Here is a 23,263-nt window from a genome sequence, read left to right on the forward strand (position 1 = left end):
CTTCGTGTGTGCACGCCCAGCCATTCTCTCTTTTAAGCTTCGGTATGTAATTTTTGCGCTTCCTGGAGTTTACTCGCCGGTGAAAAAAACGCGTATTAGCGTCTCCGAGTTTAAGGTTTGAGCTTCTGCTTGCTTGATTTTTGCGCGCGCGCTCAATTATGGCTAGCCCCATGACCCTTAGCTTTAGTCTGCTCCGCAGGGTTCGCTCGGCCTCCGTAAGTTGCCGGTGTTCTTGCGCTATGTCGAACCGTAGAATCACATCCAGGGCCATATGCAACTGCATTCTCGCATCCGGTATGAGGCGTCCACTCCACTCTCTTAGTGCGACAGCTGTGGTGTGAAGCTTGTGAAAGAGCCTGTGAAAAGGCTCGTGATGCGGCGAGTGCGTGGTCCACGCACGTGCTACAGTATCCGTAAACCCCGGGAGTATTGTCCAATAGTTCTCAAACTTGAAGGATCTGGGGCGCCTGGGGCCACTCTGATTAGAGAGCAAGATAGGACAATGGTCGGATAGGGAAGTTGAAAGAGCGTGTAGAACGTGGGTGTTGAATGCATTTTCCCATTCCGCATTTGCAAAAACTCTATCCAGTCTAACAAGTGTCGGGCTTTGCCTCTCGTTGCTCCAAGTGAATTGCCTATTTTGAAGATGTATCTCGCGTAGATCAGTGTCATCTAGTGCTTGTTTGAATAAATTCATAAGCCTCAGGTTTAGCTTGTTATTATTTTTGTCGCTTGCTTTGTAAATAATGTTGAAGTCGCCCAGGACTAACCATTGAGAGCCGCGTTGAGGTCGCTGTGCTTGTATTTCTACTAGGAACTGGGGTTTTTCATTAGATTGTGTTGGCCCATAAACCACGGTGAGCGTGAACGAATTCTCCGTTTCCTGCATTGCTACTGTTGCTGTTATGTGATAGGTTCCTAGCACAATGTCTGTGAGCGCAACGTGAGAGCTGTTCCATAACAGTAGGATGCCACCCCTGGTTCCATTAGGTCCCCCAGCCGGCTTGTACGAGTGGCTGTCAAGCCTGGAGCCTCCTAAATAGCTTGCCGTGAAGTGGTCAATATTACTTAACTTGGTTTCCTGGAGGCATGCAATGTGGCAAAGGGTTGATGAAATGGTCTCCCGTACTGTATCTCTCCTCGCTCTCTGGTTTAGGCCTCTCACGTTCCAGCATAGGATTTCAAGATTCATGAGGGATTTGTGAAACGCTTGTCCCTGACTGGCTTTGCCCACTCCATGGGACGGTACATGCACAAGCATTGCAGCACCCACCCACACTTGGTATACGCAGCACCCACCAGTGTTGACATGCTGCCATTGCTCGTGACACTGAGCACCAGCTGCAGAGAAAGACCACGTTCGAGCAGGCAGCTGAAGGCAAATAATGCACCAGAGGAGCACCGTAGCATTGTTGCATACAAGCAGCAGACAGCAGGCAGCCAACAGGCAGCACAGGCATACTTCTCTTGGTCAACACACGAAGGGGACGAATTGCAGACATAAGTGAAACCCTATAGCATTGTTCAGGTGGCAAGATTACATTTGAGCTGAACTGTAGCATAACTGATACGACGGCTGAGCTGCAGAAATTAGTGATTACAGATCTTGTGGTTAACATGATAAGTAGCAGGACTCTCTTTGGTTGCTGCATTTGGATCAGATGATGGCCTGCGGAGCTGCAGTCGCTGCAGCAAAGGCCCCTCCGTGAATGTTGTTGGCGGCTTCCCCTTCTCCCTCCTGAGCTATGTCCCCGTGAAAGTCTTCAATGGCTTCGCCAGCCACCCTAGCCATTGCTTCATCAAGCTCTTGAGCAGCAGGGTCATCAAGGTTGAAAGCCGCCGTCAGCGCCGCAATAACATCTTGAGGCACCGGACCCTGAAACATAGACAAGTAATCCTGCAAAGCAGCCTCGATGGGCGTCGACATGTCAAAAACACGTTTTGGTCGTCGCGGCTTAGGCGCCTTGCCCTGCTGATGCTGCGTCTGGTCCTCCTTGCCTGTCTCCATTGTCTGGAGCTGAAGCACCTGTGCCGGCTTGGTGAAGAAGGTGCTGACCGCAGAGATTGGCCCGGCCATGCTGCTGACGTTTCCAGTGTTTGTTGCTGCTCCATGCTGCTGCTTCAGCACCTGCTCGATATGTGCATTGTTAGAGGGGCAATGGTCCCTGTCAACCGAAGGTGACAGCGGCTGTGGCAGCTCGTGGGTGATTCGCTGGAGGTGCACCTGGAGGCTGTTCAGCGCCTCCTCCACCTCCTGGACCGAGATTGGGTCTGCAGCCGTGTCCTGCAAATCATTCAGGCCACCTGTGCCGCCGGGGGAGGTGCGCGCCATCTGTTCAAGAGGAGGGGAGTTAAGAAAGGTGTGCCTGCTAGGTGAGATGCAATGGCATTAGAGGTGTAGACGAAGGTAGCATTGGAGGCTCCTGGTTCCAGCCAGGCGAGAGCTCCTGTACCGTAGTTGTGTCCCCCATGGATGAGTTGTGGATGGGCATTGCCAGGTCGACTTTGATGCGATTGAACGCTTGTGACACCTTGACCGTCGGCTGGCTGTTCTTGTCTTTGCGCTGCTCCCTGGACCAGACTTCATCCCCTTCATGTGTAAGGTGAAGAGCATCGGCCAGGATGGCCGCTTTGTTGATGTAGTCATACAGGCTGGGCAGTTGGGGAGGATTGCCGTCGGTCTTTCCATCTTGCCTGCATAGAAAGTTTGCAGCTGCTTCCTTCATATTAGAAGCACGGTTAGCGAACAGGAACTTTAGTTCAAGCGCTCTCGCGTCACGAACAGGGCCGAACAGGGAGAGCTGATGAGGCATGGAGGTGCCGCTGGGTTGGGTTTGGTGCTGCCGCTCCCCGTGCTTGCTCCCGCCACCCCAGTTCCGGCGCCTGGGCGAGCGGTCGCGCTCCCGGCCGGTGTCGCCGCCCGTGCCCTTGTGCGCGTCATGTGCGCGTCGGGTACGGTCACCTCGCCCGTGCTGATCGCGGTCGTTGTCGTCGTCGTTTCGCCGGCGCCAGACGTTCCACCTGCTGGTGGGATGGTCGTTGTTGTAGCTCCTTCGCTGGCGATCCTCCTTTTCATCGTGCCGGTCGCTCTCCCCCGCCGCACTGCTCCGACCATGGCGAGGATGGTCAGAGCGCGGAGGCGAAAGTTGGCGCTCTACATGTTCCACCCGTCGAGGTCTCGTCTCCCCGTCGATGCACCCAAGGTGCCAGGGAGGGAGCCGGCGGATCGACGGCGTGCAAGACGTCCGGTCGTCGAGGTTGACGGATGCAAGGGTGTAGTCTTGGATCTCCTCGAGGTGAAGGATGACGCAGTGCTTGACGCCACGCTGCCACTGTCCCGGTGGTGTCTTGGACACCATCACGTCCTCCAGCCTGGGGTCGCGTGCCCGGCCGGTGAACGTGAGCCAGGCACACTTTGGGATGGAGCTTGGGTTAGCTGTCCAAGCCCAAAGGTTGATCGTCTTCGTCTCGTGCGGTTGCTCCAGGTTGGTGTCGATGGCCTCAAGGGCGCAGGTGCTGCCGATGAGCCGTTCCACAATGTCAGCTCGCCAAGCATGCATCGGCACGCCGTCAAGGCAGAGCCTGACACGGAAGAGTAGCGCTGCGCCTTCAGCATCACGCAGGCTTCTCCACTTGGTGAAGTAGACTTCCACGCCGGAACCTGCAGCCTTCCCCTTCTGGAGAGCTTCGGTGCAGTGGTGACTGTACTTAAACTTGATCAAGAAAGCCTCAGGAAAGTGGCGTGAGACGGTCACCTCTCCGTGGCGCAACCTGAACTCCTCCCTGATGGCGCGTTCGACGTCGCGTGGGTCGACAGGTTCCTGGCCACGCACAGCCCAAGTGACCACCGCCGTCGTCTCCCAGTCACGCAGATCGGTGTCGATGTCCCCGGTTGCTTGAACCAGGCAATCCACCTGCTCCGGCCTAGTCGCGGGGTCGCCGAGCCGTGACATGGTCATCGAGGGTGCGGGCTTCGGCGGCGGGGGCAGGTGTTGGCGAGGAGGCGATCGGATCCGACGAGGTGTCGGCTGTTGTCGTGGCGGAGACCGAGCTTGGCGTGGGGGTGACTGCTGACGAAGAGGAGGTCGAGCTTGGTGACAAAGGGGTTGTTGGCGAGCTAAAGCCCGAGCCTGGCGAAGATGCACCTGTGAAGGCCGAGCGTGGTGAAGGGGGGGCGCGCGTCGATTCTGCTCCCCGGCGAACTCCGCGCGACGGTGAGGGCGCTGCACAGATGGCCTTTTGCTGAGGCGACGGCCAGTAGGGCAGAGCTTGGCGCGGTGACCGTAGCGGAGGCAGAGGTAGCACCTGACGGGGTCGCGGCAGGATGCGGCGCGATGATCCGGGGCCAAACAGATGAAGCAACGCCTGTTTGTTCTGGCCCGAAAAGCTTGCAGCGTTGGGGAAGGTTGGAGTCGGGGGCGTTCACTGTCGGAGTGTCGATGGGGAGAAGGTCGGCCAGGCGGACTTGAATGGCGCCCTCTCCTCCACCAGTGAGGCTGTCTGACGGCCGTCCAGCCATCTTGAGGAGTGAAGAGGTCGTCCTTGCGCCGCGCTCCGGTCACCTCGGGCACAGCTTTAGAGGCAGCAAGGCGGGAGATGAGTGGAGAAGACGCGCTGCGGGAGTAACTGCTCCGGATGAGGCGGTAGCTGGGCGGAGAAGACGCACAGCCATGGGCGGAGTTACTGCAGCAGGTGGGAGCAGTAAAAGCGGATAGAGGAGCCTTACCAGGTGGCGGCGCATGATCACCCTTGACAACTTGCGCGTAGGAGAGAAAGGGCCGGGCGAGGCGTGATTGCTGCGGATCTGGCGAGATTCGTGCTACGGAGCTTACCTGGGAAGCATCTGGAGTTCTGCAGTTCAAATTGATGAAAGGGGATCTGGGGGGAAAAGCAGCTGCCAGGGTCTCTGTGCGGGGTCTGGAAGCTGGACGAGGGGCCAGCGGTGGGGATGGCCAGGAGGCCGCGGAGGTTCTGGTTGCTGGGAGGGAGCGGCGCTGGAGCTTGGTCGGCGGGGCGGGGCGGGGCGCGCCGCCGGAGGCGGCGGGGGAGGGAGCTGTGGGGACATTGCTGCCACTCCAGGTAGTAGACAGATTTTTTTTTGTTTTTCTTTTTTTTGGTTTTTCTTTAATGGTAGGTTCTTACAACAACAGGCCAAAGCCTGGAGAGGAAAGCAGAGAAGCAAATGTATGAAAGACGTAATTACATGGCAAATTTAGAGCACCAGAAGTCCAGCACAGGATGGAGAGAGGCAGGGAGGCGGTGGCGCCACAGGGGAGCTTCAGACCTGCAGATGGACAGCAAGACCGGCAGTGATGGGGAGGCTGCCTGGAAGACCACAGCATTCAGATGTTTCCAGAGGTGCCAGCAGCAGAACAACACCATTGTAGAGAGGGCCTGCGGAGAGAAGCTGGAGGGTGGTGCCACAGTCCAGAGAGCATAGACCGCCGGCAGCTGGGCGGCGTCCCAGCCGATGTGGCACCAGAAGGATGCGGCGAACGGCACCGAGAGATGATATGGTCGGCATCTTCAGGAGCGAGGCCGCAGATTGCACATGTATCATTGTCGACCACATTGACATATTTTAGTCTTGACTTGCACTGGATACGCCCCTGAGCCAGGAGCCAGGCGAAGAAACGAACCTTTGGAGGAGCTTTGTTCTTCCAGATGAAGGTGTGGGAGGAACATGGGCTGCCTGTCGAGGTTGAGGCGCGGTAGATGGCAGCTGTGGAGAGCTGACCGGTTTGTTTCTGGAAGATGCACTGTCGATTGTCCGCCGAGTGTGATACACTGGTTGCAGCGAGAAGTGAGTGAACGGTGTCAAGCTCCTGAAGGGCCGGGGGGGACAGTCGTGGCACAAGGAAGTGTTCGAGTCCCAGCGAGCGCACGTCATGAAACGAGGCGTTGTGTGAGCTGACATGGCTGTATAGTGCAGGGAAGGCTGTAGCGAGGGACTGGGAGCTAGTCCAGCAGTCCTCCCAGAAGAAGGCTGTAGAGGAGCCATCGCCGACGGTGACCCTTGTGATCTGACGGTAAGCCGGAAGGAGGGACCTGAGCGCGTCCCAGTGTGCACCATCTACATCACCGTGTAAAGTAGCAAGGTTGACCATGCGGCGTGCCCAGAGGGCCCATGACGAGCCGGTTGGGTGATGTAGCCGGTGTAGCAGCTTGAGTAGAAGACATGCATTCTGTGCTGCCAGTTGCTTGACGCCCAGACCACCATCTTGTTTGGAGAGGCAGACGCGCTCCCATGCCACAAGGCACTGGGCGCCAGACACCTTGTCACTGCCCGCCCAGAGGAAAGCTCGGCGCCATTTGTCAAGGGCGTCAATCGTTCCCGCAGGAAGGAACAGAGAAGACATGAGGGAAGCCGGGAGGGCGTCCAGGACCGAATTGATGAGCACCAGGCGGCCGGCGCGGTTGAGGAGCAGGGCTTTCCATCCAGACAGGTATCTGTCAACTTTAGCGATGAGTGGTGAGAAGGCCGAAACCTAAGAAAAGGAGACTCATATATCATCACAATTCACAGAGGAGACTGAAACCTAAGAAAAGAATTGGGATGTTTATGAATATATCAGCAATCTGATACTATGCGTGCTTGTCATGTACAGAAACTTTCAGTATGTTATGGCTCCGAAGATATTCTCGTGACTCATGCCAACTGGATGTTCTAACCAGCAAACAAGATCTTTGCAAGGTTATAAATAGACTACTAAAGGTTTTTTTCACTATACAATATACATGTACCAAATCCTAATATGTATGATGCTCGTGAAAAGATAGACCTTTTATACAGCGAAACGACTAGCTACTGGAATACCATGAACTACGAAAAAGAATGCAATCTCTATTTGTCAATTTGATTATATGAAAGATGAGTGTGTTGGGCCAAATCTCTCCTAAAGAGCGCTCAAGAATTTGATCCTTCAATTGCAGCATCTTTTTTGCCACAAAAACAACAATATGCATGGGGCCCATCACGACCTACTTGGAAATTTGGAATACGTGGTCTTGAATGATTTAGCCCACTAGCGTCGACCGCGTCAGGTTTTTTCTTTAGAAAAAGTCCTATTTACCTCCCTGAGTATGGGCTGAGTCCACATTTTCTCCCGTGACTATAAAACCATCTATTTGGACTCCTCGAACTCCTGCAACTGGATATAGGACCAACCATACCCGAATTCACACCGGTTTAGTCCGAGCTGGCTCCACATCAGCTCCACGCCACTTATCCGACATGTCACATGCCCATTATAATCCTCTTCTCCCCTCCACCTTCCTTTTGCATTCGTCACGCCGATCTTTGCCATGGTCGATGTAGTGCCCCCTCCGCGACGAGATTGGCTGTCAAATTGTCTCCTCCTTCTTCCCCAAAATCGATGGAATAGAGGGCGGCCGTCGTCCTCCACACCTCTTTGCCTCCTTCCTGGCCGCGAGGGCACAGAGGCCATGCCGGCAGCTAGTGCAGGGATCCTCCTCGCCTCTTCGGGTTCGGGCTCGCATACATCGGCACTACGGCGACCATCACGGCCCGTGCGGCGCCGCACCACTCCACGCGGAGGTAGAGTCGAACGGGTGCAAGGCCTGGCTGCTCGTGCGAAGCCTGCATGCGGTGAGCATGTAGGCGTCTAGTGCCCACCTGCTACACAATCTCTAGTGCCACCTTCGCAGCGTAGAGGTCCCCTGCCCACATCTACATCGGAGCACAAATTGGAGCAATGTGCGGGAGAAATTTGTTTGTGAAAGATTTTGCAGCCCAGCTATGCTTGTGCATAAGCAAATTTTAGTTTTGTGTGGATGCTAGCTTTAAATTTGGTGTCAATTTCTTGATTTGGGCATCTAATCTCTGAAATTTCTTATGCAAAATTATCCATGAAAAAACTGCCGGCCTTTTCCCGGGGCCGTTATTCCTAATCCCCGTCATAATGCCATCCACCGGAAGCTAGGAAAGGTCACCAGACGACACGCCGGTGACGTGAACAAGAGATTGAGAGCCTACTCGATGCTTTGTGCCGGTGGCTGCTGCTTCCGCCTTGGTGCGAGCCTAGGAAGACGACCACGACGAGGCTGAGGAGGCAGAGATGTAGAGTCCGATGCCCCTCGTCCAGGTTGCGCCGGTTCGGCGCGCTGCCGGTTTCCCACGGCGGCGCACAGCGCCAGCAGGTCCGGGAGCAAAGAGGTGTCCGCCCCACGCGCACTTGCCGTGGCCGCCGCCCTAGGCCGCGCTCGCCATCTTGTTCTGCACTCGCTATGGCTGCCGCCTCGATGGCAAGTAATATGTGACTGCAGCTAAGAGAGGGGAGGGGGCCTGATATGTGGGCCCTGCATAGGTTGCCACCTAGGATGAGTGACATGGCGCCACGTTGGACAAAACCCAGGTGGATTTGGGTTAGGGAGGTCGTGTGTCCGGTATCGGCACTAGGAGGAGTCTCAACGGATGGTTTTTGAATCGCGGGACTAAATATGGACTCGGCCTGTATCCCAGGGAGGTAAATAGGACTTTTTCGCATGCCCACCCACCCACCAGGCCACCACCAAACGGCTGATGGGCTGGTCCCTAAACATCTCAAAGGCCTATATCAATAATTTGCCTGGCAAGACATGCGCATTTCATTTCTCAGCCCACCATGTGCTGGTTCAGCATTACTTAGAAAAAACAATGGCACATCTAATTTCTACTAGTATACATGATGCTCTATTGGTACGTCTAAGTTGGTCCACTAGTATACATACACTTTTCATTCTATTAATTCATGAACAATGCCCCATACATTTTATTTTGTTTCATTACGCATGTGAGACAAAAATATCATTTGAATAAAAACATCGCATGGAACTGTTAATAAAGAAATAACTAACGAAAACATGACATGGAACTATTAAAGAAATAATTAAAATACACTTTCAGAACAGTTAACATACACTATCTGAACAATTAAATACATTATCGGAACAATTGAAATACACTATGCAAAATCTGGAATAGTGGGGATGCACTATTGAAAGAATAGAGATGCAATATCAGAACAATTGAAATGCACTATTGGAACCATAAATATATACTATCATAATAATTAAACCTCCATCCTTAAAAAACTAAAATAAACAAATTTACGGTAAAAATAGAATATAAAAAGTAAAATATGTACAATATTTAATTAACCAATACTAGAAAAACAAAATGACTAGAAATGAAAATAAAGCATAATAGAAAAAGGAAGAAAATAAAAATAGGCTAATATATTGTCCTCGCTTACACTTAGCTTGATCAAATTTTACTCTACGTAGGCCAACAAAAATAAAGAAGAAAATTTAAAATAGAAAAATGAAATGGGCTAAAAGAGGGGTGGGTGGTGAAAGGAAGGCTTCCTTTTTCCACCTAAAAGAAAGGAAGACTCCTGGTACTAAGCGTTGTTGGGTTAGGTCTCATTTCAATTCGAAAGAGCAAATAGTTGAAGCCAAACTTAAATCTTGTAGTCCAGAGAATTCGATCCTTAGCACGACTGCGTACGGTCCTTCTTGATATGTTTGTGTGTGCATATTTAGTGCTTGGTTGTGTGTAACCGGTTTAGCAATTGTTTCTTCGCATGTAATTGGTGTTGGACTTGGTGTAACTGGTGTTGGCGTGAGATGTCCTCATCAGATAGCCAACCCGTTTATCAATACTAGTAATATACCATCAAGGTCTCATCTCAATTCGCCGACCAATTTTTTTTTTTTGAAGAGAACCTTAAATCTTGTAGTCCGGAGGAAGGACAACACTAGTTTTGTACTAGCTTGATTAGTCAGCATGATCTGTCAATGATAGCTCTAAACAATGATAGAAACAGAAGCTGTAGGGATTGTTGAGTAAACTGTGTGCAGCAGCACTGGCTACCGAGTTGCCACCGGTACAAAACTCGCCTTTAGTCCCGGTTGATAGGGGGCAAATCTTCCAAAAATCCCTCTAGGATAAAGTAATCGAGACGAGGGGAGTCTCTCCAGGATAAAGTAATCGAGACGAGGGGGGGTCTTTAGTCCCGAATCGCTCAATCATGACTAAAGACACCCTTTAGTCCCGGTTGGTTAGTCCCAGTTGTTAAAACCAACCGGGACTAAAGGGTCCTTCCGTCGTAAGTCACAAGTCATGCGATTTTTCACGTGAAATATGCGCGTGCGCGATGCGTGGGATTCGAACCCACGACCTCAAGCCTCGAGCGTAGCTTCCTTACCATCCCACCTACACAACACATCTGACTATACAGGGGATGCAATCCTTTTATATTACCTCATGGGGAACCCTTTAGTCTCGGTTTGTGTTACCAACCGGGACTAAAGACATTCCCGGTTGGTAACACAAACTGAGACTAAAGGGTCCGAGGGCTTTAGTCCTTTTTCAGCCACCCGTGGAGGTCACCCTTTAGTCCCGGTAAATGGTCGAGGGCTTCAGTCCCGGGTGGTAATACCAATCGGGGCTAAAGGTAGGTCCCCCACGGGTGGCTGATTTTTTCACTCGGGACTAAAGGATCTTCCACGGGTGGCTGATTTTTGACCCGCGACTAAAAGGGGCTTTAGTCCCGATTGGTATTTGACCCGGGACTAAAGCCTCTTTAGTCACGGGTCTGATTTTATTCGGAACTAAAGAGGATTGGATGAAAGGTCAGTTCTGTAATAGTGTGCCACATTCATCTTTTGGGTTGCCGTTATGGAGTTGAAGGCCATGCCCATGTTGATCTGGTCCATGTTTGTGACAGACCAATTGGATTCCATCTGCATATCTGGCCAGGGTTTGACATTCTGTCACGAGCAAGTTGGTGCGCATGAAGGAATTATGCGTAATCATATCCATGTGTAATTAGGCCCCATCCGTTGCTATGACCGTACATCCTAACATGCCTGCCTTGTTATTGTCGTTATAACCGTCAGCTGCCAACCCATATACTGTATGATATATGCATGCGGCAGTCATCGTTTTTGAATTTATCTTCTGTGGATTATATTACGCGCAGTTTATTGCAAATGTACATACTATATAAATATGAATGTGAATATGTGATGAAAGGGCAATTCTATACAATCCAGATGCTAAAATGGTGTTTTCATGTTCCAAATATGGAAGCATAACAAGATTCACAGCCCACGACGTCATGAGTACAATATTCCACATGCTTTTCGGTTAGTTGACATCATTAGAAGAAGAGGGTACACCATAAAGTAAGCCCCTGGCTTAAGCTGACATCTCACTATGTAAAATGACTTTTCTTAAACAATGTTTAAATGACTTTTCAAATGCACCCAAGTATTTACATGACAAAACATCTACCTCCAAGCCCAAATATAAGTTCATACAAATTTGTATTAAATCAATTTATTGACTTTGACCATCAATAACTGAAAAATCATATGAGCCAGCATGAAAAATTAGCAAAAAAAATCTAATCCGTTCATGGCCACGCATCGGTGATGTACGTGTTTTCCGCGTGTTCCGTTGTCAGGCCCGAACTCGGAACTTCTTACATTGTGTGATCCCTCCTCATTACCATCACTCCTACACATCATTGTTGATAGTAATAGAGTTTTTTTTTTGACCTTGTTCTCTCAAACTTATTCGTACAATAACGGTACGGATGAGTCGATGCAACTGGTGCTTTTTGACAGTCCGCCTGTCGACAATCGCCAACATGGCAAACGGCGGCGTGCGGTGGCGTCGGCGAAGATGAACAGATGAAGGCATCAAAAGTCCACTCGCGAGCTCCGACGATCACCAAGTTGGCAAACGTCAGCTTGCTGTGGAGTCTGCGAAAATGAACAGACGAAGGCGTCGACAGTCTACTCGTGGGCTCGCTGCAAATCCCTTGTTCTCCGTGACTCTTCTATAGCGTTGATACTTAGTCGGCCACAAAGGTTTAAGCTTCACCTGCCTCAGCGTGGTGTAGAAAATATGCAGGGGATTAGTAGCAAGGGCCAGCTAATCCTGGGGAACAAATTTGTCGCTAGGATATTGGAGGGAGTGCTATGACTCCTCTAATAAACAAGTCGATGCCGGCGCTTGAGCCTGGTGCGATGTTTGGGGATTCCACACCGAAGAATCATCGCTGGCCACGGACGGTGTCATTAGGGACCCTCTTAATAATAAGTACCAATTTTTAGAGTTCCAATAATAATAAGTAACAATAATAAGTAATATCGATAAATATTCAACATACATATAAAATACTTCCTCCGTCCTGAAATACAAGGCATCCTACGATTTTTAGGATAGATTAACAAGGTGGGAAAATATCTCATATACCCTTAGCTAATGGTAATACAAGGCAAGTTTTCCTGTTAACAAGGAAAATATTTGGCAAGTTTTTAATTGAGTTGATTGAGTACTTGCTAAAAATTCCTAGGTCACCTTATATTTGGAGATAAATTTTGAATCCTTGGATGCCTTATATTTCAAGACAGATGGTGAAACGACCTGAATTCCTATTTCAGAGAATTCAAGCCTACGTACCTCCGTAATAGTCCTAGGAAGACTATCATGTGCGAATCCCTATCTCAGATAGTACAGATCCATACCAACACAGAAATATAGAATAGCAACAAAGTAACAATATCATAAATATCGAGTAACAATACTTCAGCTCATGCCGGTACAAGTCCATCAGGACAGAATCATGAAAGGTAAAACATCTACGCAGCGGAAACATGTAGCATGGTGAACAACATCTCCAGAGGCGACTTGAGCGAGGGACCATCCCTAGTCTTCCCATCCGTCATTGTCAAAGTCGTAGTCAGGCTCCGACCCTAAAAAGCCACTAGCTACCGAGAAGTAGGTAGGCCATGTCAACTTCCAAAAGCAGCAAGCTAAAAAACGGAGGAATAATACTATACGTATGGAACAACCTATATATGGATGTAGAGGTATATGCAGTAGCAGCAACAATCAAGGATGCATCAAAGCAATACCATCTCCAAGGTTAACACCTCACATCAATGAAGTCGTCACAAATCACCAGATCCTTCACCCAAAATCCAGTACCCAAACACACTAGGTGATGTGAGAGCTCCCTCCCCTCACATCTCAACGGCAAACGCCGGCCTATCTCAGAAAGGGAAGGTAGAAGTAAAAATATAAGTCTAGTCATAAGTAGCAGTAGTCAACAACACTGTCCATAACCAGTGGACACGGACTATAGCTATAGGTTTATACACTCTACAGAGGCTGTACAACTGTACCCGCATGAATGGAGCCTGAACGGTAGCGATCCGTCCAAACCCCACCTAACAGCCAGAGCCCTAGTAAGTGGATAGTACTCTCCTGTTTCCTCGAGTCTGGAACTGTCCTCAACTATGGGGCACGCCGTCACTAGTTGAGGACCTCGAAACTGTGAAACCTACCCACGCCAGGGTGCAGCCTGGTCAGAGCAGGTCAACACCTCGAACTCCTTCCACTGATTCTCCAATCCGCCTACAAGCTGAGCACTATCCATCACTAGTCTCAGACCGAACCCTGCCCATGACAAGGCGAACGGTATGTATGAAAATAGATACTGTGACCGGTGGTAAACTGACTCGGTCCTTAGGGGCCGAGAACGAGCACTCAACTCCACAAGTATGTGCCGAAGCACCTGCAACGTACAAATTCACCACCTACTCCTCAGTGTTAAACAAGGTACCCGCCACAGGCACAGGGGGGTGGAGAGAGTCCAGAATGCTCTCCCCTAGCAAGGCACTCCCCAGTGCCAACCGCGGCTCGCTTAACACGTCAAGGAATCACATTCACCCAAAACACACATGAAAGTGTACCAGGAATCCCATCACTAAAGCTATGGCATATGCCCATCCATAACTCAAAAGCATGTATACGGATATAAGTAGGGTGGACTAGCTAGGGGTCTGTAGCTAGTCCACAAGTAGGTAACAAGGAAAACAAGATAAACAATTATCAAGGTATGGCTAGAAACATAGGCTATGGAATCAATTATCATCCAAGCATCATAAATAAAGCGCTAGCAACTAAGCATGCATAGGATCTATATGATTGGGAGTGACATGACACCTTGTCCGTAGTTGTTGGGATCCTCCTCGGTGTAGTTGGGGTCTTGAGAGTCTTCCGGGTCGTAGCTGGGGTCTGAACAGAACGAGATACGACGCAATATAAATTAATCGGCATTACATCTAGGCAAAAACTCCAAGAAAGCTAGATTTAGAAGATCCAAATAACATCAAACTAGCTATAAACAGCACGGGCTCGATTTTATGAATAAAACCCTCCTTTTATCCACGTCCTTTAGTTTTGCTAATTCAACTGGTTTCGAAAATGAATTAGTTATAAATTTTTAAAGATTAAAAGATTTATTTAATTATTTAATTAATTTTGAAAAATATAAACTATGGTTACACGTGTCAGCTTCTAGTTACGCAATGTGGTAGCACGGGAGGGTGCCACGTGTTGGCTCACGTCAGCGTTGGCCAGTCAAACGGTTCGTGTTCGGCACGGTGTTCGCGCACCTCGCCATGGGTACGGCGTGCGACCTCGTCGGGCCCCGCGTGGCGTCCGCGGCCATCATCCTCCTGACCACGCCCGCCGTGTGCTGCTCGGCCATCATGAACTCGGCATCCGCGTTCCTGTTGGCGCGGTTCTTCAAGGGCATCTCGCTGGCGTCGTTCGTGTCCACGCAGTTCTGGATGAGCTCCATGTTCTCGTCCAACAAGGTGGGGCTGGCCAACGGCTACGCCGGCGGGTGGGGCAACCTCGGCGGTGGCGCCGTGCAGTTGCTGATGCCGCTAGTGTACGAGGCCATCCTGAAGCTCAGGAGCACGCCGTTCACGGCGTGGCGCCTGGCTTTCTTCATCCCGGCCGTGATGCAGTCGTGCTCGGCCATCGCGGTGCTGGCGTTCGGGCAGGACATGCCCGACGGCAACTACTGGAAGCTGCACAAGTACGGGGAGATGCAGAAGGCCAGCGTCGGCGGTGTGCTCCGTCACGGGGTCGGCAACTACCGGGCCTGGATCCTGGCGCTCCTGTCCTACTGCTTCGGCGTGGAGCTGACCATCAACAACATCGTGGCGCAGTACTTCTTCGACCTCTTCGACGTCAACCTCCGGACGGCCGGGCTCATCGCGGCCAGCTTCGGGATGGTCAACCTCTTCTCCCGGCCCATAGGCGGGAGCCTGTCCGACGGGCTCTCGGCCCGGTTCGGCATGCGCGGCAGGCTGTGGGGGCTGTGGGCCGTCCAGACCGTCGAGGGCATCCTGTGCATCGTGCTCGGCTTAGTCCACGGCTCCTTCGCAGCGTCCGTGGCTGTCATGATCCTCTTCTCCCTGTTCGTGCAGGCCGCCGAGGGCCTCACCTTCGGCGTGGTGCCCTTCGTCTCGCGGAGGTCGCTGGGGCTCGTCAACGGCATGACGGGCGGCGGCGGCAGCGTCGGCGCCGTGCTCACGCAGCTCATCTTCTTCCATGGCTCCAAGTACAAGACGGAGACGGGGATCATGTACATGGGGGTCATGATCATCGCCTGCACGCTGCCCACCGCGCTCATCTACTTCCCGCAGTGGGGCGGCATGCTGGCGGGGCCGCGCCCGAGGGCCACGGCGGAGGAATACTACAACCGGGAGTGGACCCAGGAGGAGCGCGCGACAAGGGGTTCAACACGGCCAGCGTGCGGTTCGCGGAGAACAGCGTGCGCGAGGTCGGCCGGAGGTTGGCGACGGGCATCCAGCCCATGAACACCGTCCCCGTCTAGTACGTCCTCCATGGCCGATCGGTCAAATATTACATGCGTGTACGTATATGAGTAAAGGTCCAGCCCGCTCGCTCGCGTGCGATGGCATGTGCCGTGTTGCCGGCAGCAGTGCGGGCTCGTGGCCAACAGGATGTATCTTTGTGTGCGAGCTCTCGGTTGTACGTACAGGGCTTTTCTGCGTGTGATCGCAGTTGTTGGCGCCTGGTTTGTATTTTGTAACTTTGTATACTGTAATACTTCTGTCATCTGGTGGTTCTAAAGTCTAAAAATACTACTCATACCAACACCCAAATAGTCTTTGAAGTTACTATTAAGATACGCGCACCTTTATACCTTTGTTTTAATCTGCACACCCAATTTTTTTGACAAGACCTCATCTCTGCACTTCGTTCGTACTCTTTTCATTTCAAATTGTAGATCGTTTTGACTTTTATATTTAGATGCATACAAATATCTACGAACCTAGAAAAGTTAAAATAACCTACAATTTGGGACGGAGGGAGCAGTAAACTTACTAGTACACCACACTCTCAACTTGTGGTCTCACCCATACGGCCGTGGGATCATTGTTTTGAAATCTTCATGGTGTATGCACCCTATCCTGCCCTCCTTCCTCGTCTTCGCTCGAAACACTCTAAACTCCACTTTGGAGAAGGGGGTGATAGTGGAGCAAGTGTCCATTGGTAGGGGTGGTTATGGTTTGGAGGAGAAAGATGTGATGAAGGAAGAAAAAGTCAACGGATCAGAAGACATTCGATGTGGATAAGGTAATAGCTCAAATTTTAAAGTTGACCAATAGCAGCGGGCTCGGGACTCGTAGATCAGTAGATCCCCAATTGACCAAATCAAATGCTAGTTGTTGCTAAGAATTGGGCAGACATGGACAAACCTGAGATCCGCCGCCGGTATATGAGTTGGTGTTGGACTTGGACGACGACTTCTCGGAATCCCTTGGGGATGAAGATCCACCGCTTCAACCGCTTCCGCCGCTCGCCTCACTTCTGCCCCGTCCATCGCTTAACCCCACCGGCCGCCACGGCCTTCTTCACTTCCCACTCCTTCTCCTTCTCCTTGTGGGCATGGTACTAGAGGCAGGCCTCATAGGGACAACCGGTCTCGCAGAAGAAGCGGGTAGCTGCTGGCGGGAAGTTCACCTCCTCGGGTTGTGAGGGGCTAGGGCTACCTCGGGCACACCCCTTCGACCTCCGGCGCCGTCCTCTCCGCTGACCATCACGCCTCACGAATCCACAGAGCCTGGAGAATCATCGGGGGGGGGGGGGGAGAGAGAGAGGATGGCCAGAGGAAATGGGGGCGGTGAGTTACCGCTAGGGTTAGGAGGTGGGGGTATATACACAACTAGTGAATGAAGGGGTAACCTTACTCGAACCATGCAACTCATCTAGAATATACACCCTACCAAACACCACGAAATATGCTTCAATTGTGCAGGCCAGCAGTTTATGCACCTACCAATTGCTTGCACAGGCCAAAACTCTTTATGCACACTATCAATGACGGCCCAAGACCATGAGCTACTCTTAGCCAGGCTCACCAATCACACTACCGTAGAAAATCCTACAGGGCTTATCCAGCACAGCGCACTGCCCATCAAATTGAAGCTCTCTAAAATGGCGGCCTGGTTCAAAATACACGAGGACCACACACCAAACGGACCTGGCCAAGCCCAGCCCAGCGGCCGCACCTCCCCCACGCACGAGGCCACGAGCTCTCTGCGCCTGCGCGACCCGGTGCGCCGGTGCCCGTCCACTCCCGTCCGCCCCACCTGCCGCCCCAGTCGCACGCACTACAGCAGATAACACAACGGAAGGCGGACGCCGATGGCCGCCGTGGCAAGCCCCGCCCTCCGGTTCCACCCGAGGGCCGCCTACCCGTCGGCGCCGGCCTCCTCCGCCTCTCCGCGCTGCCGATTCGACGCCGTTGCTTACTCCTGCTCCAAGGCAAGTCCTCCTCCCCTCCTCCTCTTTAAACACCTATAAATTTCCTCTGATTGTTGCTTGGTTGGTATATTAGCTTGTTTGGCCCGGAATTTTGAGTGGTGTTCTTGGTTACTTGATTTGGCGCGCGCTCATTGAACCCCTCGTACCAATACATATTATCCAGCTGAAAGGAAGACTCGAATCTCTCTTATCTGTACAAATTTCATGACAAACATCCAGAATTTGCTTTACATGCTCATAGTCACAAGTGTGCAGTCTATACTTCATATGCTTGTGTAATTCTGCATGATATTAATTTGAAGAGACGCTTAAACTTATTTTATTTTGTTATACTGACAAGTGTGCTGGTATGGCTTATGTATCTCAGTTTGCGAGGCCATTTCCAATTCAGAGAGTCAACGGAAGCACGACGCAGAATTTTGGTGCTCTAAAAGGTAATTCCTTTGTATTTTTCATCTGCTTTTCTGTAAGCACTCTTTTGAATTTCGAGTAGTACTTTGTGCTGATCTTTTACTACACGCTTACAGGCCAAGTTTTAAGCAGCATAAGCAACTATGATGGAAGGTTGCATATTAAGCATCCTATATGCTTTGCTGCTACTGACAAGCAGGAGCCAGTCGTTTCACTTACCTTGGACACCCCGGTTTTACAAGAGTCAGCAAGTGGTAATGAAGTGGCCCCTGCATCTGAAAGCTCCTCCTATTTCACTGGCAGAGGTGCTGGAAAACCAGGATTCATCTCGTTTCAAGGAAACAGCTTCCAAAATACAGCTGTGGAGGGTGTGCCACATCCTGGCAAGGAAGCATCTAGATTAGTATGGTTTATTGGTCCCACTATCCTTGTGTCGTTCTTGGTTCTTCCATCTCTTTACTTGCGCAAGGTACTCTCAGCCATGTTTGAGGATTCCTTGTTGACAGGTATGCTTTCTTTGATAGGTCCAGGATGGTGATGTTTCCATTATAGATTATGCATGTTTCAATCATGGTTATAATTTCTCTCGGGTTTTAATTAATTGTAGACTCCCAGTAGTAAATTTAGATATGTGCGTCTCTAGTTCCATGTAGTAATTATAATAGATGAAAAAACATTATGCTATTTACTCTATCATATCCTCTCTCTTTCTGTAGTATTTGTTTGTGAAAGAAGTTATATATATATAACTACAGTAAAAAAAATAGAGCGAGAGGTTGATCCTGCATTGCTCGATATCTTGCTTCCCCCTGCTCCAAAATACTACTCATTGTGTCACCATGTGTAGCCTAAATGATCCATCTTGGCATCTTTAACATAATTCATTTGTTAGGATTTGATGTATTTACTAAAGAAGATCAGCAATATCACCTTGCATCATCAGAAAAAAGCATTACTTGATGGATTATTTATCTTGTTTGCAGACTTTCTTATACTATTCTTTACCGAGGCTTTGTTTTATGGAGGAGTAGCAATTTTTGTCTTCTTGATTGATAAAGTCTGGAGACCTTTGCAGCAAGTAGCACCGAAGAGTTACATTTGGTCAAAATCCAGATTTTTCCGCATTTCCTCAGTAACTACAATGGTTTTGAGCTTGATAATACCACTTTTAACAATGGGCATGGTGTGGCCCTGGACCGGACCAGCAGCATCAGCGACTCTTGCCCCTTATTTAGTTGGACTTGTTGTACAGTTTGCATTCGAACAGTATGCACGGCATCGGAAATCACCTTCTTGGCCAGTTATTCCTATTATCTTCAAGGTAATTTTGTTCTTAAATTTATCTTGGTATGATTGCATCGTGAATTAAGTGTGTTATTAATTGTGCTTTCTAGTTATAGTCAAGTTCGGATAGGTGGAAAGCATAGATCCTTTTATTTCATCTCTTTAGTCTGTGATCTGGTCGATCATACCTGATGTTTGGGATTTGGGACTTGGGAGTGATTATCGATATATAAAGTAATTCTGGGGAAGCATTTTGAAGAATCGAATGGCAGCAACTATGTCAAGAAATGTGGAAGATAAGAAATATAATCCAGTGAAGTAGTCTAGTAGATTAGTTTATGATATTTTGACAAATGATGCTCTGTTGTTTTTCATTTGGATATGTGGAGTCACAAAGACCAAAATAATTGATTCTTTTGAAAAACAATGCCATGGTAAGCCAATAATATCATTTTGTTGATGTAAAAGTTTTATCATGTATATCTTGCTATCCCCATCTACAGCGTAGGTGCATGCAATGTTTTCAAGCATGGTCTAATAGTGAGCACGGAATGTCTATACAATGCTCCTTAGTTTCTCACCATGATTAGCTGATTTTTGCTGCATGAATAACCTTGAGACTTGTGTGCATGCTTATGTAGAAGCTAGTGTCAGATTACTTGCAGTCACTATATGTTGTTCTCGTGAGGCATTGCTGGTTTCCCTCCTCTTCTCTTGTTCATTTCAACCAATCAAGCAATTGCATGTTTATGTTTTTGTATGGATGGATAAGCACTTAAATGTTACATGACGCTCTCATCTCCAGTGAAATGCTTCAATCTGTTCTCAGCATGTGTTTTCCCCCCTCCTTCCAGGTGTACAGGCTTCACCAACTGAATCGGGCAGCTCAGCTGGTGACGGCACTCACATTTTCTGTCAGAGGAACAGAGACAACAAACCAAACTCTGGCTATCATGAACTCATTAGGAGCATTACTGACTGTTCTTCAAATTCTTGGCGTTATTTGTGTATGGTCTCTCTCAAGCTTTCTGATGAGGTTTCTTCCCTCTTCAGACATTCCAGATCCCTGACTTATTGCAGCTTTGGTAGAACCTTAAAACATGGGGATAGCTTCCCTATTGTAAATTGGTTTACACAGCCAGTTGACATGTTTGCAAGGTTTAGCATTGCATTAGGGTGTCTTGATGCATTCAACGGCTTCGTAACTGCAGAGAAAATACATTGCCCCACTCCTCTTCGCTAAAACAAAACGAAAGAAACTGTCGGTAGAGGATGCCCTACGCAATAATAATTGGATTCGCGACCTTAACCACCGGACAGGCTTCACGACGACACATCTGCTAGAATTTGTAACCTTATGGAACCTCATCAACCTCATCAGACCGATTGAACTACAGCCGCAACAGGAAGACCATGTAATTTGGAAACTAACCCCCCACGGCGAATACACGACCGATTGAACTACAGCCGCAACAGGAAGACCATGTAATTTGGAAACTAACCTCCCACGGAGAATACACCGCAACATCGGCTTACATAGCTCAATTCACGGGCTGCATCGCTATGCTAAAGATTGCAACTATCTGGAAAACATGGGCTCCCCAAACTGCAAATTCTTCGCATGGCTGATCCTTCAAAATCGAGTCTGATCCTCTGACAGACTAGCACGGATCATAGCCCATCATGTCCCCTATGCAGGAGGACAATGGAAACACCACATCACCTTCTCTCGAGCTGTTGTTATACGAGACGCGTATGGAGCCAAGTGACAGCATGGATTGGACAACCTAATCTCGACCCGGCGGAATAGTCGCAAAGCGCGACGCCACTGGAACGGTGGGCAAACATCATGACAACGTCAGACATCTCCCACAAGACTATCCGTAGCCTAGCGCTACTTGTCAGCTGGGAAATCCGGAAGGAAAGGAATGACAGAATCTTCAACCATCATGAATCATCGGTGCCGACCATCATGGCTAAAATCAAGAGCGAAGCATCATCATGGATTGCGGCAGGAGCTAAGTGCTGGGTAGCCCTCTTAACGCGAGTGTAATTCTGTATAGTTTTTTTCCTTTGCCGGCTAGCTGGCTTATAAAACCTCCTCTATTTCAATGAAATAGGCACAATCTCGTACCCGTTCGTTAAAAAAAACTGCAGAGAAATTGTTCAATTAGTAGGAATAATCAGCATGTGTGAGCTGTGCACACCGTAGAACGTTGATGCACAGCAATATAATCGCATGACGTGTTTCCGTGCTCTTCTTGCGGATCAATTTTGTCCGAATGTATGTGTAGGTTAAGTTTAATTTAATGCTCCACCAGACCCTTGCAAAACACATGTAAAAATATAATTTACAAACTGAAGGCAATGCAGCATATATTGCCATGTAGTCAGTCCCTGTTTATGCTGGGATACAGTGGAGCTGAATCTAAACAATTCAGACTTCTCTGGCTGTCTCCTTTTTGTGTTGGTAATTCCGTTCTTTCCCTTTGGAAAACATACTTCATGTACGCTACTGAATTCAGTTTTCCCTGAATTAGGTGCACCATGAAAAGTGAATGACCTTTCTGTAATGATTTTGCTGCTTTTGGCCAGTAAAATGTCTTTTAGTTTCTTGGACTGCAGCATGTGGCGACAGACTGAAACAGCATCTCCTCCGAATATGCTTTTTTCAGATTTTTGCTATTCTTGCGTTCGCTTAATGTGCGACGCCACAAGTAATTTTAGGGAAAAGGAATCATGGCTTAGTTTCAATCATGCGGATCGACTGTGCCCATCGGATTTCCCCTTGCAGAGGCTTCTGAACCATATTTGCCAAGACATCAGCTTCTGGCATCAAATTTTTCATCCTATCACTGTGCTAGTGTTAGTGAGAAGATTTTTGTGCATTTATACAATCACCACCAGAGAAAACGGCAGGCTTCGTTTTCTTGAAAATAAAACCAAGATTTCTTTTTCTTAAAAGAATGAAATCAAATCGTTTTCACTGCGTCGTCCACGCCATATTTGAGTAGCTGTTCGTTCGTAGCTTCTTCCTTTTTTTTTTTAACTTTCGCTGTAAGTAACAGTTTCTTTTTTAGAGGCGAACGCAGTTATCGTATTTCAATTCAACTCTGCTCAGAGTAGCATCTAGCAGTGTCATCCGTTCATCCTAGAAAACAGTTAAGGTTCTCGAACGCCATAAACTTGCAGATCCAACAGTTTCGGCATCAAAAGACAGAAAACAGAGCCCACCACAAAAATCACATGACCTCCCAAAGCAGAAAAGACTTCCATTTTTAGAAACAGGATGGGTGAAAGAAAAAAGTAACCAAGTGATGTGCGCTCGCCTCATCTCGAGGATTGGAGGTAGATGAACTCCAAGCCTCAAGAGCAGAGTGAAGCAAGCGCTTCGCCACTACACGTAGCCCATCGTTATGTGCAAAAGGTGGCCGGGCTGCCCAGACGAGATTCGTCGCAGCCGGATTGGAAGTTTTTGCACCAGCACACAGACACAAATGTTTCACCAAAAACAGCAGCCACGACGAGAGGAAATGAAGCTCAAAACATCCCATGAAGAAACCATGGGAACGAAAAACAGAGCTCGCTAGCTCACTGCAAGGGAGCACAGAGCCTCACCCGCACACTCAAAAGAACACAAAGAGATAAGGTAAATCCGGTTCCCAGCTACTACTCTCCATCAAGAACGGCGCACTGAAGGTGTAGCTGAAACTCTGAGCTTGTCTTGCCTTTTATAGGGAGGCTGCCTCTTTGGGGGAATGGTTTGCTCTCAGGATTGGTCGCTAGGGTTTCGGGCGGGCAGCCCGGGCAGCGGGCAGTGCCCCAATTGGCATTAAATTATGGAAGCAACTTGTCAGAGACGATAGTTATCTCTTATTTTTCTCCTGAGAAAACGTCTCG

The 23,263-nt window shown here is 49.3% G+C and overlaps 1 protein-coding gene and 1 pseudogene across 1 annotated transcript; both read left to right on the top strand.

The window, feature by feature from the left end:
• Positions 1-13,480: 13,480 nt before the first annotated feature.
• On the top strand, positions 13,481-16,118 carry LOC117856470 (high-affinity nitrate transporter 2.3-like; annotated as a pseudogene).
• Positions 16,119-17,463: 1,345 nt separating this feature from the next.
• Positions 17,464-20,552, top strand: LOC117858790 (uncharacterized). Its single transcript, XM_034741921.2, has 5 exons — positions 17,464-17,668; positions 18,036-18,102; positions 18,196-18,585; positions 19,063-19,400; positions 20,218-20,552. The coding sequence occupies exons 1-5, from the start codon at positions 17,549-17,551 to the stop codon at positions 20,431-20,433; spliced, it is 1,131 nt and encodes a 376-aa protein (XP_034597812.1). The 5' UTR covers positions 17,464-17,548; the 3' UTR covers positions 20,434-20,552.
• The last annotated feature ends 2,711 nt before the right edge of the window (positions 20,553-23,263 follow it).

Source organism: Setaria viridis, chromosome 5, assembly GCF_005286985.2.
Source record: "Setaria viridis chromosome 5, Setaria_viridis_v4.0, whole genome shotgun sequence".
Classification (NCBI taxonomy): Eukaryota; Viridiplantae; Streptophyta; class Magnoliopsida; order Poales; family Poaceae; genus Setaria; species Setaria viridis.